Source organism: Microtus ochrogaster (genome assembly GCF_000317375.1).
Source record: "Microtus ochrogaster isolate Prairie Vole_2 chromosome 14 unlocalized genomic scaffold, MicOch1.0 chr14_random_3, whole genome shotgun sequence".
NCBI lineage: Eukaryota > Metazoa > Chordata > Mammalia > Rodentia > Cricetidae > Microtus > Microtus ochrogaster.
In genome coordinates, this window is record NW_004949098.1 from 13,438,640 (window position 1) to 13,455,076 (window position 16,437).

The 16,437-nt window shown below is 42.0% G+C and overlaps 1 protein-coding gene across 3 annotated transcripts in view; it reads right to left on the reverse strand.

The window, feature by feature from the left end:
* Eif2ak3 (eukaryotic translation initiation factor 2 alpha kinase 3) overlaps positions 1 to 16,437 on the reverse strand; it is a 72,387-nt gene that overhangs the window by 42,674 nt on the left and 13,276 nt on the right. For all 3 annotated transcript variants that reach the window (XM_005364776.2, XM_026787981.1, XM_026787982.1), the window contains exon 3: positions 457 to 651. In XM_005364776.2, the coding sequence (XP_005364833.1) occupies positions 457 to 651 (195 nt within the window). The remainder of the gene's footprint in view (positions 1 to 456; positions 652 to 16,437) is intronic.

Consider the following 16,437-nt stretch of genomic DNA (forward strand, 5'->3'; position numbering starts at 1 on the left):
CCATCAAGTCCCTCTCCCCCATCAGCCCGTAGAGCCATCAGGGCTCCCTGACCTGTGGGAAGTCCAAGGACCGCCCACCTCCATCCAGGTTTCGATGGATTTACCTTACATATCCGACCTCAGAGGCAGGCTGATTCTGAACTTATGCTAGAACTCTTGTTGGAGAGAATCTAGGTCATTAAAGACTCTGCCATCAGTCTGATCTAAGGCAACTCTGACCTTGGAGCTTAGCTTTTTATTAAACCAATCACAGTGACATATCTTCACACAGTGTAAAGAAATATCCCACAACAATCCTCAGGGGAAATTACAATAAAGCTCAACTGCCAACTGGAAATCTTGGCGAGTTCGAGGCCAGCCTGGTGTACGCAGCAAGCTCTAGGCCAGTGAGCTACACAGTGAAACTCTGATTAAAAGCCCTGTTTCTTCCAACACCCCACACACATTGTCAGTCACCTTTCCACTATATGCGCTGAGTCCATATGTAGTAAGAGATTTTCCTCCAACCAAAACGACATCGTCTCCAAACTTATATGATGACTCGAGAAGGGACTCCACAGTGAAAGGAACGGCCTCCATGCTCTCTCGGTCACGGTCCCACTGGAAGAGGTCTCCGTCCAGGGAAGGAATTATCATCTTATTCCCAAACACCTAAAACAAAAGCTGACTCTTAAAAGCCTCAAATCTGAAGAGTAGCAACTAAGGTCCAGGGTTCTGAGCAACACATAAAACACAATCTATCAACCAGAAGTAACGGGAAAGAACCGCCCATCACTTCACGGGCCTACAGTCCCCTGGCCTGGCAGTCCAGTAAGGTTTTTTTTTCTCAAACTCTGCTACAGGTCAAGAAAGTTTCATACTGACGAGTAAGTTGCCAAAAGAGAGCCTGGGGATCCAGTGAAGTTAAAAAAAAAGGTGCGTGTGTGTGTGTTTGTGTGTTTATTTTTATAGGCATTAATATGGAATGGTATGATTTTCTAGTAGAACATGTATTATTTTTAAACCTATGTTCTTACAGTCCGATCAGGGGAACATAGGGTGAAAGATGCTAATCAACCAGGGTCCATTCTCCTCATTTACCTTCTCAAATCTGCTGAGTTGGATGGCTCATAACTAGGCCTCCTAAGTGTTTTATATGTGCAGCCATCCTTCCTTCTTTAAACAAAATCTATTGTTTTGTTTGTTTGTTTTTTGAGACAGGGTTTATCCTTGTACCCCTGGCTGTCCTGGAACTCTCTTTGCAGACTGGGCTGGCCTCGTACTCTTGAGATCCACCTGCCTCTGTCTCCTGAAAGTGTTGGGATTAAAGGTGTTGGCCACCACACCCAGCTAAACAAAATCTTGATGAACGACCCAGAAAGGCAAGCAGACAAAAATCACTGCCATATGGAGCTTGAATTCTGGTGTCTAGGGACAAAAACGTCATAAGTAAATGATATATAGTGTTGGTAACAGAGATCACTACGGGGAATGTAGAATTAAAGATAAAGGGCAGAGGAAAATGTGGGCTGAGTGAGAAGGAAATGTCAACAAAGAACTCATGGCAGATCCTGCTGGGAACGTTACTAACAGCAGGGCAAAGCTCTCAACATGAGATAGTGGACCATGTTGACATCTGGCGAACGAGCTTGCAAAAGTCTCTGTGTAGAAATTACCTGGTCACTAGAGAGGCACCAGGAAGAAAGGACAGGCTGGGGACAACAGTGGAGGCACAGGCAGGCACAAGACAAAGACTACTTAGCACTGAAGGAAGTGAGGAAGTTGTCAGAACAGTGGAAACTGGGAGGTTTCAGTGGTGACTTCGCTGGACTGCGTGAGCAGAAGAAAGGAAATTGGGGCATGATCCACGGTCTCTGGCCATGAATGTCTTAGGAATTTTAGTACAGATTTTCATGGCATTCACCTGCTGGCACTAAAAATAAAATGTCACCAACTCCAATTAATGACACAATTCCTATCTCGATCAATCAGGCTTAAAACTTTGGGAAGAGAGAATATGAAAGAGTTACAGACAGCAAACAAACGTCAGCCTCACCGCTTTAACACAGGATTCTCCTGGATGCCCTTGTTTCTGAAGCAGCAGGCTCGCTTTCAGTAGTTCTAGGTTGGCATTAACTCACTCTCTATGCTTCCCAAATCTCTGCCTTAAACTTTGGGGGTCTGGAAGACTGGTGGAGACACTGTCCTAATTCACTGCTTTCATACCATAGTTCAGATCCTTACTGCATCTGACCTGAGCTATTATAATACACTTTCCTTCAGACTAAGCTGATGTATCTTTTAGATTAATCACTCTGGCCCCATTAAGCTTGTTATGACAATATTGAAAAATCTTCAATGGCTCTTTATTATCTTCTTACTAAAGACCCCAAACCCTAGGCCTTGAAGTACAGGAGAGGACATTCAAAGTCCCGTGTGACCTCTAGCAACCTTTCTGTCACTTTGGCTCTTTCCCTTTTCCCTGTGGTGGGCAGAAATCTGGCATGGTTACTTAAGCAAACAATTACCAATCCTCTTACCACTCATCAATTCATTGGCAATGTGTTTCTTCTCCCCAGAACACTTTATACACCTGCCCACTAAAACCTTACTCGGTCTTCTACCTGGTATCACTGATCTGTTTCAAAATCTAAGAAAATACCGGCAGTGAACACTTACAGACAGACAATTTTTTTTTTTTTTTTAGCTGTTAGGGACTGAAGCAAAGGTCTCAGGCACCCAGGCAATGGGCTAGTGCCCTACTCTCCAGCTCCTCTGCTTTCATATCTGTTTTCTTCAGATTTATTCATTTTATGTGTTTTACATGTGTGTGTGTGTGTGTGTGTGTTTGTGTGTGTGTGTGTGTGTATACCATGTATATTCAGTGCCGTGGTGGTCAGAAGAGAGTGTTGGACCCTTTGGAGCTGGAGTTACAGATGGTTGTGAGTTTCCATGGGGCACCAGAACCTGAACTCAGGCCTTTTGCAAGAGCAGTCAACGATTTATTTATTTATTTATTATTTATTTTTGAGACAGAGTTTTACAGTATAGCCCTGGCTGTCCAGGTTGGCCTTGAACTCACAGAGATCCACCTGCCTCTGTCTCCCGAGTGCTGGGATCAAAGGCGTGCGCCATCACCACCTACAACAGCCAGTGCTCTTAACCACTGAGTTCTCTCTAGCTCCCTCTGTATCCACTTTTGCTGGGATAGGAGTGGAACCCGGTGCCTCCGACACATTAGGTGAGTGCTCTGCCACTGGACTGTGCTTCACTTCCTGTGGGAACTAAAGTCGAGTTAGAACTCTATTATGTTCTCAAAACTGTTTACCAGGCATAGAAATGTTTACAATTTGTCTGTACCCAGTGACTATTATAAAAGTAAATGCTACTAAAAAAAAAATAAAAAGAGGAATTCCTGAATTCAGACCAATAAAAAAATAAGTACCAATGAAAAATAAAAACAGAAAGGTTGGAATTTGGAAACAGTATCATTTTGTAATCATGAAAGTAAAGTTTAGATCAGATAAGAATTATCAATGTTAATTCTAGGCAGAAATTTTGACAAGGATATTTACATGTTTTTTCTGTTGTAGTTTTGAAACAGTTTTCATATTGTAGCCCAGGCTGGCCTCAAACTCAGAGCAACCCTTCTGCATGTTTTCCAAGTTCTGTGATTACCAGGCATGTGCCACCATAGCTAGCTAATACCTTATTTTTTAAATAAGCTCTCCAAAAATATTGGAATATGCCACCTGATATTACTTAGTTTAAAATTACTATTTATTCTCTGCTTCCTTGTATCTCTCTTAAACTTTATTTATTTTATGTGTATTGGTTTCTTGCCTGCGTTTGTATCTGTGCATTACATGTGTGAATTACAGGCAGTTGTGAGCTGCCGAGAATTGAGCCCAGGTCCTCTAGAAGAGCACTCAGTGCTCTTAACCACTGAGCCATTTCTCCAGCCTTTTTCCTTATATTTCTTGATAACATCATATTGCATTTAAAACAATTAACTTTATATTTGTAGAATGTCTGACTTAAAGTTGTCATTAAAACAAATTTTTGCTGTGATAAAGATGCAATGCAATACAATATGTAGATGCTATGACATTTTAAGATACAAATTAAGTATTTTCTGCTTCTATCGTATGTTAGGAATTTGACATTCTACACAACAGAATGGAAGATTCAAATTACAGTAAATTCAAAGGGGTTGGGGGATCACTGGCACCAAAGGAAGAATTGCTGGGTCTGCCACCAGCAGTGAGCATCTCCTTTGGCATGTTTCTCCTACTAGCAACTCTTTTCCTTATAGTAGCAGCCGGTTCTTAGGGAATGAAAGCACGGGCTCCTAACCGCAAAAGGCAGCTGACAAACTAATGCGAACTAAAATTCAAGAACGACCTATGCATCTCCAAAGCAACAGAAAATTAATCTCCAGTTAAAACAAATGTTTTAAACAACCAAGATGGTTTGAGATGACCGACCACAGTGAGAAAATGGCTTTGTTTTAGGAGTTAAACCCCCAGCAGTGGTAACTCAGCAAGCACAAACCTAAAACAGAGGAATTGGGATTCAGTACTGAGTCATTCTGTCACACTTCTGGATTATGATTTTAGAAGTTTATTTTTCAGTACCTGCTCTTCTCTGATTGGCTGCTGATGAGTCATACTTGAGGCTGGTGACCTTTGCACCAATCTCTTCAAAGCCTTTCAGGCTGTGGATATGAAAGCAGATGGTGCTTTTTCCTGGAGAGCCTGAGCAGATCTATATGCATGCAGTTCAGGTAGAGATGACATCACCCTCACAATAGCATTACCTCATCCTCTAAGCAAAGGAACAGTCAGCTCTGAACCTCTTGACAGAAAAAAATGTAGGTTGCGGTGCCAGCTGATGCCCCAGCACATTCCACCCATCTGCCACCGTGAGCGGCTATCTGTTCCGATCCGCCGCTCTGCAGATGAGGCTAATTATGGGACCTGCGTTTCCCTTTGGTCATTTAAAAAGGTATAAATTCTTGCTGTTTTGTATTTATTTCCTCTATTTGTTTTCCCCTGTTCGTAATTTTAAAACAAAAGATCTGTCACATTGGCTAGCAAGCTCAGAACAGATCTAGAGCCTTTTTCTATGCAATTACCAAGAATTAACAGCTGAGCAAAGTATTCTGACTTCTGTTACTGAACATAAAGCTAAGCGCACACAGGTACACGTGTAACCAGAACTGTTGTCTAAAAGACTACAGTGGAAATAAGAACTTTGATTATCCCTGGGAAAAGGAACCTCAATTGAATAAGAGAAAAAAAAAACATTAAAATGAACACCAGAAAAAAAAATCCAGCTGCCTAGGACTGTTTCTTACTTAGTTCTTCCTTGCTTTCTATGTGGCCAAGTATTCAATGCGAACTTACTGTGAAATATTTCAAACATGAAATGCATCAAGGCCAGTACAGCAGCCCACATGCATTGGTTTCCAGTAACCACTGGTACTCTGCCAGGAGGTTCACATTCCCCAGACTGTCCCAAAGATAAACTTTACCATGAGGAATCCCACATTTTCACATCCTACCTGATTCCCCATACTCCAGTAAGAGCCTCTTTCATTCCTCTTTTTCTGAATTTTTTTAAAAATTATTTTCCATTTTCCTCTACATATATGGGCATTTTACGTGAACATGTGTCTTGGTAGCTGATGACGTAGAAGAGGGCATTGGAACCCCTAGCCCCGGAGTAACAGACAGTTGTGTGGCACTAGGTGAGTGCTGGGGACTGAACCTGGACCCTCTGCAAGAGCAGCACCTGAGGGCTGGAGAGATGGCTCAGTGGTCAAGAGCATTGCCTGCTCTTCCAAAGGTCCTGAGTTCAATTGCCGGCAACCACATGGTGGCTCACAACCATCTGGAATGAGGTCTGGTGCCCTCTTCTGGCCTGCAGACATACATACAGACAGAATATTGTATACATAATAAATAAACAAATATTAAAAAAAAAAGAGCAGCTCCTGAGCCCTCTCTAGCCCCATCACTCCCTTTTTCGAGAAAGCATTCCATGTACTTTAGAAGGTCCCACAGTCAGAACTTCCCACATTCTTTAGCTTCTTCTTTTAACCTACGTACTTCCTGGAACATGTATTTCTTAACTGGTGTTATTTCCTATAATGTTAGGAGTCTGTGAACTGTGAAAGCTGAGCCTTGCCCAATCAGTTTCATTAAGAAAAGTCTTATCATAACACAGTTATACATTTTTTAATTTGCATATCATCCATGGTCACTCCTGAGCTCCACCTGCATTCACTACACTTACAGTAATCATCCTAACAGCAACAGAGGCCATGTGTTCCCCATGCCTACGGTATTTACCATCTGGACCTTCACATAAAAAGCGCAGTGACTCCTGGGTTATGCCACGCTATAGGGGGAACAGCATTTGCGGCTCCACTTTTAGTAAAGTTGTTACCAACCAGTGAGTTCTAGGGAGTCAGCTAACTTTCCCCATTTAAAAACGACCCATCAGTTTTTCATTCTAGTACTGGCTGATGATTCTATTATTCATCTAAACAAAATAAAATAGTGATTTCTAATTCTATGGCTTATTCTGTCCTTATCAGCTATTTTTTTTCTATAATGAGTTTCCACTCATCCTGCTTTGGAAGCCAGATGTGTATACACAGCTAACTGTCAGTAAGTGACTGAGACATTAACCATCACCAAATCTCCAAAGTAGTATCCAGTAGTAATTCATGCACAGAGGGACTAAAAATTGAAGATGGCTCCTGGGACTTACTGCTGCCAGTCTGCTCTGTAACCCAAAAGGAAACACACTGACTAGGGCAGTTACAGAAGTCAGGTTCCAGATGCAGGTTGGGAGAGAAAGAATGAAGAAGGAAAAGGTAAAGAGGAAGTGGGATAAGGATGAAAACTATCACATGCTGTTTCAACAAGGAGGAACCAACAGAGAGAGCAATGGAAACAGCTGGAAAAGACCATTACCTTGGAGCACCTACCACAGGGAACACACTCCTGCCCACCCCCATCACGACAGGGGCATCTATAGCACTCTACAGTAACAACAAAGACTGGGAACTCATTATACTGCAAGGGGAAGACTGGTGGACGGCACTCATCCAAAGCACCAAGCTGGACACTCTCTCTGCTTTACCACACACCGCTTGCTTCATCTGAAGCCAGGGCTCACGACAAGAGTCCAAATTACCATCCTCATCTAGTGCAACCTCAACTTGCTTGCTTCTGAGCTTGGACTGGTCCTTCCTCTCCAATTAAGTTACTTTCTCACCTAAATTCCTTCAGTGGTTCCCTTAAGCTCCAGATGAAACACAAAGGCCTAACAGTCTACGTGCATACAACTTTGAATACCAAGATCTCATCTGATCTCCGAAGCTAAGCAGGTCCAGGCCGGTTAGTACTTGGGTAACAGATGCCTCATGTAATTTGCTAGACCTAGCATATCCACCCCACTCATCAACTCATCTCTGCTGCTCTCCCTTACTGTTACTTCACTTCTTTTGGTCTCCTAAGCATGCTACAGCCCTCACTACCATAACCCTCATTCCTCTTCCAGGGCAATCCTTTCCCTCCCCTCTCTACCCTTCCGCTGAGCAGTTTCTCTTCATCATTTAATTCTGAGAAGCCTTCTCTGACCACCAGACCTGGTGAGCAGCCATCCTTGCTTTATGTTCTCTTACTGCTCTATCTTGTCTTCAGCAGTTACTGCACTCAATATACTATATTCATACACATAAATATATTTATTCATAACCCTTGGGATATCTTTTTAAAAGGTTACACGATTTTGGAAAGAGGGAAAAGAATAAACAAGAAGACTGAAGTATTTATTCATCTAGAGACAAGTTTTTCTTATGTAGCCCTGGCTTTCCTTGAACTCACAGCAGTCTTCCTGCCTGAGTGCCACCATGCCCCATGCTGGGATTTCAGGTGCAATGTATTTGAAACTGTATGGAATATTGAAAAGAAGAAAGGAACTGCAGGAAGGCTTTGGCTGCGCTGGCTCCACAGCAACAGACAAACCTCTAAACTTCCTTGAGTTACAGATGGCTGTGACGTTGGTTCTGGGACTCAAACCTAGGTCCCCAGAAGAGCAGCCCACTGAGCCATCTCTCGGGAACCAAGAAGTTATATTTCTAATAATTTCAATTCTTTTTTTTTTCAAAGATTTATTTACTTATTATGTACACAGTGTTCAGCCTCCATGTATGCCTGCAGGCCAGAAGAGGGCGCCAGATCTCATTACAGATGGTTGTGAGCCACCATGTGGGTTGCTGGGAATTGAACTCAGGACCTCTGGAAGAGCAGTCAGTGCTCTTAACCTCTGAGCCATCTCTCCAGCCCCATAATTTCAATTTTTTAAAGATGATGTGCTATGCATAGGACATAAAATGGTAACTTTTAAAAATTTTGAGACAGGGTCTCATGCAGCCTAGGCTGGCCTTGAACCCCCTATGTGGTCAAAGATGATACTGAACTTTGATCCTCCTGCTTTCATCTTTAGACTGCTGGGATCACAGGCCTGTCCACCACAGCTGTTTATGCAGAGGTGGTGACTGAAGCCGGGGATTTTTGCACTTTACCAGCTGAGCTATATCCTCAACCAAAAGTGGCAACTCTTACTTAACTAAAACGAACCATTGACAACACTGCCACTTTAGCATTTGTGACTTAGTAGGAAGAAGCCCCAAGAACGCAGTGGGGGCACACACCTTTAATTTCGGCACTTGGGAGCCAGAGGTGAGCAGATCTCTCAGTTCAAGGCTAGCCTGGTCTACAGAGCTAGTTCCAGGACAGCCAGGGCTGTTACACAGAGAAACCCTGTCTCGAAAAACCAAAAAAGAAAAAGAAAAGAAAAAAAATCGATAGGTAGGTAGGTAAACAGATAGATAGATGTATTATTATTATGTATTATAGAAATTCTTATTGTATTATAGAAATACTGTCTTTACTTCCCCTTACACGCCAAAATCACTATGATGGGGAAGTAAACATAAGATTGCTAAGGAATCCCTGGAGATTGTGCCTCCCAGATGATGGAGAGGCTTCAGGGCTAACGAGAGCTGGAGTTCCAGAAGGAGGGGTTATGAGAATTTCTGGGCACATCCAGTTATTAGGATATACCCAAAGTTACATGCTCAAAAGGGCTCGGCAGGGAAAACAACTGCCCAAGCCTGGAACCCGCATAAAAGTGAACGGAGAGAACTGCCTCTACCTCCACACTAGTGCTGTGGCCATGTGACCTCCCCATGTCTCACACACATACACACACAACCACTAAAAATCAAAAGCTAAAATGTAGAGATTAAACACTCTAGAAATGATTTGGTGTTTATTATCTTCAAAATTGTAAATCAATCTCAAGAACAGACCTATAAAATGTCACAAGAAAAATACAGTATCTATTTAAGCATGCCTATCTCACTCTTGATGAAAGAACAGTGATTCTAATAACTGACTCTGTCTTCACCCTGACTAACTGACACTTAGAAAAGCAATACACAGGAAGAGCCCATTTCCTAAACAATAGCTGGGGGGTAATCTCAATTTCTCATTTGGCAGCATGTGTACTAGAATAAATTAGTTTAGTTCACAGAATTGCTTTCAGCCACACAAGGGCTTAATAAAAATTAAATGAAAACAGTTTCATTTCTATAATTAAAAGCAATTAAGCATTTAGATATTGGCTTGCTGCATAATTGACAGTTAACTCTTCAAAATGAATTTCATAGCTGATGACTTAAGTCATTTGAAAAGCACCTTTTAATGTTCAAATCAAAAGAAATGTGGGTCAGGCACACGGGTGCATGCCTGTAACCCCAAGACTGGGAAGACTGAGAAGAGTAAAGAAGTGGCGGGCAGCCTGGGAGTGATCCTGTGTCTACGTGTCTGGTGTTCTCTCTCTCTCTCTCTCTCTCTCTCTCTCTCTCTCTCTCTCTCTCTCTCTCTCTATCTTCTGTCTATCTTTTGGTCTGCCTGTCTTCTCTTTCTCTCTCAATACACACACACACACACACACACACACACACACAATCAATCTTTTTAAAGAACTTGTCAACTTTTAGAATGAATTAGACAATCTTCAAAGATTTGTTTATTTTTATTTTAAGTATATGAGTAAATGTATGTATGTATGTGTGCCTGTTGCCCATGGAAACCAGGAAAGGGTGACAGATATCCTGTTAGGAACCAAACCCAGGTCCCTCTGCAAGAGCAGCAAGTATTCTTAACTGTTGAGCTCTCTCTCTAGCCCTAAATTTGGCAATCTTTCAGAGACTGCAAAGGACTCAGTAGTAGAGTTCTTGCCTAGAGTTCATAAGGCTTGTCTTAGTTACTTTTTCATTGCTGTGATGAATCATCATTATCAAAAGCAACTTGGAAAAGTTTATTTCAATTCTCAGATCATACTCCATCACTGGTTGAACATGTAGGCAGGACTGAAGCACAGGACACAAAGAACACTGTTACACTGTTTACTGGCTTGCTCAGGACCACTTGCTTAGACATGGTACCACCCACAATGGGCTGAGTCCTCCTATATCAATCACTAAGAAAATGCCTACAGGTTTGCTTACAGACCATCTTATGAATGCATTTTCAAAACTGTGGCTCCTGCTTCTCAGATATATCTAGGTTGTATCAAGCTGACAAAAAGCTAGCTAGCACAAGACCTAAGTTCAATCTCCAGCATTACATGGTGGGGGAGGGGAGGAGAAAGAAAGGGAGAGAGAGAGAGCTAAAGAGAGAGAGAGAGAGAGAGAGAGAGAGAGAGAGAGAGAGAGAGAGAGAGAGCGCAGGTTGTCTTCTTTTTCTGAGGGGAAATGGGGTGGGGATTAAGACAGCTCTGCAGTCTGGGTTGGCCTTGAACCCAAATCTGAGATAACAGACATGCCCCACCCATCCTAACTGAGTTCTAATAAAATAATATTCAGTTTCTATGGATGGTTTGTGAACAAATCATAATTAGTAACTATGAAAGATGCACTGTTTATCTGGGTGTGTATATAGTTGCTTTCATGATGTTTGTGACAGGATCTCAATCATGCTGGTTTCAAACTCATTAACCTCCTGCCTCAGCGTCTTAAGAGCTGGGGTTATCAAGTACTTGGAGTATAGGTGTGTGCCACCATGCTCAGCTCCAGGTGTGCTCAGCTCTAGGTGTGTGCCATCTTTTCAAAGGTATTCCATTTAACCAGTGTGGTGGGGCATGCTTGCAATCCACTACTGTGATGGCAGCGGCAGGAAGCCCCTGTGCCAGACAGGGTGAAGGAGAGTTGGTAAAACACCCTCTCTTCCCCAAGAGCACCGTGTCATTGCTGTCTGTTTATGTCTCTGTTTATGCACCTGTTTGAAGCAGAAAGGCTCATCACCTGGGGAAAATCATGTCTAAAATAAAGTAAAACTCTGAATTCTAACTAAGTGTGGACTAACAATAGAGTTGCTTGCTCTTTTTAGGAGGAAAAGAGGACACAGTGCAAAAATAGAAAACAATATGATATGTCTAAAGTCTAAGTAAAAAGGTAAAAATCTAAGTAAAGATAAAAATAGCCATCTAAGTAAGTTCAAGTCAATTGAACATATACATATTTGGAACGTTCTTCATAAAGGCATCCTCAATAAACATAAGGACTAACTGCCCCAAGACACAGAGAAATAAGAGCTCAAAAACATCTAGTCTATTGAAATTTATTTGGTTGGGTAATTGATTGATTGAGACAGGGTCTCACTATGTAGCCCTGGCTGGCCTGGAACTCATTATGTAGACCAGGCTAGCTCTGAACTCACAGATTTCTTACTTGCTTCTGTTTCTGTGCTGGGCTTGAAGAAAAGTGTGTGCCACCATGCCCAACCCATCAACAGAAATTTTGTTTTTTACTTACATTCACTTAAAGTGTGTGTGTCTGTGTGTGCGTGCACATGCCACGGCATGAGGGTGGTGGAGGACAGAGGGCAACTTGAGGTTCTCTCTTTTCACATATGGGTTTGGATCAAAGCCAGGTCCTCAGGCTTAGCAGCAAGTCCCTTTACCAACTAAGCCACCTTGACAGTTCTAGTCTATTTAGATTTGTGTGGCCCAAAAGTACCCAAAGACCTCAAAAAAAAAATCTCCTACAGAACAAATTATTATTTATTAAAATAAAATTTTAGGACAGTGAGGAATCATAATTAAATCACACTTTTTAAAGGTTGAGACTATATTTAAATTACCACAGGAAAAGCAAATCAGATTTCATATAAGGAGATCCTTCTGAAAAGTTAAAACATGTGTCTTAGCTACTGGCTGTCCAAAATAGTGGGTGTAATCTGCTAAAGCCCCCAGAGTGAATCCAGGCTCCCCAGTCATCCTAATACACACTCAGAGGCACAGTTGTACTTTGGTTTCATACTGACATTCTTCTGAGGAAGTTTTGTAGGTGCCTTGTAAACAGGAAAGAGTGCAAATGAGGTGTGTAACCCATGACACCTCAGCCTTCCTGCCACATGCAATTTTTAAATATAATACAAAATATTTGCTCCTATGGAGCTATCACTCTCCTTTGTACGCCAGGAATTTCACTGACATAGTCAAAACACCAATGAAACAACACACTACACAACAAAACACACTAAACAGTAAAACAACACATTAGTTTATAGACCCCTTTGGAATAGAAAGAGTTCATGTCATCAGAACAAGCCAGGATGCAATGAGTCTGAACCTAGCAGGATAATAAGTAATTAATTTGTACTTTTAATGAAAATATAGTGTGTGTGCATATGGGTTATGTGCATGTACGTGCCTGGGGTGTTTGGGGGGGGGGATATACACATGTGTGCATGTGCAAGTGGAGGCCAGAGGTCAACCTTGAGTAGCTTCTTCAGTCACTGATTCAGCCAGAGTAGCTGACCAGAAAGTCTGGGGTCCTCCAGTCTTCAATCCCCAGCACTGGGATGACAAGATTTTATCATTACATCCAGCTATCACCTGGGTGCTGGGGGATCCCAGGCCCTCACACTCACACAGCAAGAACTTTACCTCGCCAGCTTATACAAGCTTCTTTTTGTCTTTTCTTTTTTTTTTCACAAGGGTTCCTGGAATCCAAGCTGACTTTGAAGTCACTATATAGCCAAGAATGACTTTGAACCCTCATTTCTCCCTAGTTCTGCCAAGTGCTTGGGTTGATGGCATACACCATGTGCCCAGCTTTATCTGTTTCTTCTGAGACTGGTTCTCACTGTATGACCCACACTGGTATAGAAATCATTATTCTCCTGCTTCAGTCTTTGGAATTCAGAGATTACAGTTGTGTACCAATGTATGGCCATATATGGCAAACAGACAGAGCTGAGAGAAACCAAGCGTCCAACACAGGAGGACCCAGGTGGAGTCACACCTCTACTTACTGTCACTGGAGAGACATGTCCCATATGTCCATGCTGATTCTTCCTGCCCACTTTAACTAGCCCTCCTCTTATGTGATCGCTGCCCACTAAGCACTGTATTTACAGGAGGATATAATAGCCACTAGGATGACTAGGGTCTCCAGAAAACATTGTTCCACATGGTCTTGGAAGATATTGCCTGCAGTTCAGGGCATTTTTGTAGTAGTATTTTGCCTAACCTCCTTTTTTCCTTTTCTTTTTGGAGATAGAATTTTACTATACATGAAGCCTTGGCTGGCCTGGAACTCAAGACTATGTTGATCTTAAAGAGATCCAACTGCCTCTGCGTCCCCAGTTCCAGGATTAAAGGTGCACACTACCACACCCAGCCCTAGTCCACCTTCTAAACATAACTTGTAAATTCTGGGTAGTATGAGCGACAGATAGATCCAACTCACAGTGCTTCCTGTCTCCCAGAAAATATGTTTATCATCTCAAATGTCCTTATAATATTTCTATCATTGATTAGGTTAGCAGTCCTTAAATTATGGTCTGTAATTTTTTTGCAGAAGGTCAAGCAGCTTTCAGAACATGGTTTGACTGCTCCTGTCACTCTTGCTACATGCTCTGAATGTGTAAGGGCAACACGTGCTGACACGCTAGTGCCTAACAGATCTGTGTTCCTCCCTGCTGCACACTCTCTGCAACAGAAATTGTATTTTCGTTTTTCTCTAAATTTTTGAGGCAGGGTCTTCCTATATAGCCCTGGTTGGGCTCAAGACTACATTAGCCTTGAACCTGTAGTGATCCTCCTGCCTCTGCTTCTTAAATTGCACAATCACAGGAAGGTGACACAATGTCCAGATTAAGAGTGTTCTTGGCAGAGGCAAATAAATCTCTGTATGTTCAGGGCCAGCCTGGTTTACAAAGTGAGGCCCTGTTTAAAAAAAAAAAAACAAAACCAAACAAATAAACAAACTGTTCTTGATGGGCCTGGGGATAAAGCCCAGTTGGCAGAGCACATGCCAAGCATGTGCAAGACCTCACATTTAATCCTTAGCACTAAAATGCTAGCAGGGCACTGTGTTGAATACCCGTAAACCCAACCCTCAGGAGGCTGAAGTGGGAGGACTGTGATTTCTAGGAGCGCCTGGGCTCTCCAAGACTCTGTTAAAAGAAGGCTGGAGGGGGGGGGGAAGCAAGGGAGAACAGGAAGGAAAGAGAATGGGGGGAGGACACAACACAGAGGCAGACAGAGAAGTCAGAGAGAGAGAGAGAGAGAGAGAGAGAGAGAGAGAGAGAAAGAGAGAGAGAGAGAGAGAGCCACACACAGAGAAATAAAACATTTGAAGCAACAAACATGACAAATTTTATTGACTCTTGACCCTCAGGACTATCTTCTTGTCACTAACAGGAAGTGTGTCAACACTTGTGAGCATCTTAAGTGTACCTGAAGCGCATCTCAGGAGTAGCACTTGTGTGTATTGAATTATTTGCTCTGTTCGAATGGCTTCATTTTGTTCAACAATCAACTGAAACCAACAATAGCGATGACACTCAGTATATTCCAGACATTTTCTCAAAAAGAACAAAGTAGGCTTTTCGCTTCAAAGACAACAACTGGCAGTATTTGTGATAAAATTTGAGTTTTCAAGTAAAAATCAGAAAGCTAGGTAGGCTGTGTCTACAGAAGACAACCTACAGTTTTCTAGTTCTTAGGAAGATGGTTAAGGGCTGGGAGGGTAGCACAGTGACAGGTGAGCTTGGTGTGCAGGAGGCCTCAATTCCCAACACCAAAAACCCAAACCCAACCAGACCAAGCTTCTGATTAAATCAGTGATGTTAGTAACAAACTGAATTTTTTCCAATGTATTATGTATTAATAACTCAGTAAGCCTGTATTTCCTAGTGAAGTCAGAAAACTATGGTGCTATAGAAAAGGTGAGATGGTAAGTGGATGTTAATGCGATAGAGTATAATATGTCCACTGAAGGGGCTGGTGAGATGGTAAGTGGATGTTAATGCGATGATAGAGTATAATATGTCCACTGAAGGGGCTGGTGAGATGGCTCAGCCATAAAGAGCACTTGCTGTTCTAGCAGAGGACTGGGATGGGTTCCCAGCATCCAGACTGAATGGCCCCCAACCACTCCAGTTCTCTTCTGGTCTCTATGAGAACTGTGCAAATGAGGAACACAAGCAGGCACACACATATACACATAAATTAAAATAAGGTCAGAGTGGGGCACACCTTTAATCCGAGCACTTGGGAGGCCAAGGCAGGCAGATCTCTGTGAGTGTGAAGCCAGCTGATCTACACAGCAAGTTGTAGGACACCCAGAGCCACATGGTGAGACCCTGACATAAACAAAACAAAACAAAAACCCCAGTAATAAATAAAAACACTTTTAAAATGTTAATTGCTTTGGTTTCAGATCCTTTCAGAAACTTTTGGTGGCAGTGTCAAAACAAAGCCAAAGGTCACTAAAATATTCCTCCCTTTTCCAATGACCTAAGTATGGGATTGAATTGTCTTCATATAGTTGAACCAAAAACTGCAGTATAATTTTTGTTTTTCTGAGACAAGTCTCATATATTTCAGGCAGGCCTTGAATTCATGATGTACCCAAGGCAGATCTCTAGCTCCCCGTGCTGGGACTATAGTCATTGGCTACCATGTCTGACAACAATGCAATATATTTAAGAAAGAAGTAAATATAAAAATCTAGTTGTCTTCTACTAAACTGCAAATTAAAGAGATTTGAAGATATGTAAAAAGGGTGCCTCTTTTATCTTGATAACACATCATGCTATCATGTACTGGGTTTATTATTAACTAGTAAGACTTTTGGAACAACTTATTTTAATTTTTAAAAAAGATTTATTTATTATGTATATAGTGTTCTGCCTGCATGTATGCCTGCATGCCAGAGGAGGGCGCCAGATCTCAGTACAAATGGTTGTGAGCCACCATGTGGTTGCTCAGGACCTCTGAAGAGTAGCCAGTGCTCTTATCTGCTGAGCTATTTTTTTTTTTGAACTTTTATTTTTTTTTTCTTCTTTTCTTTTGGTTTTT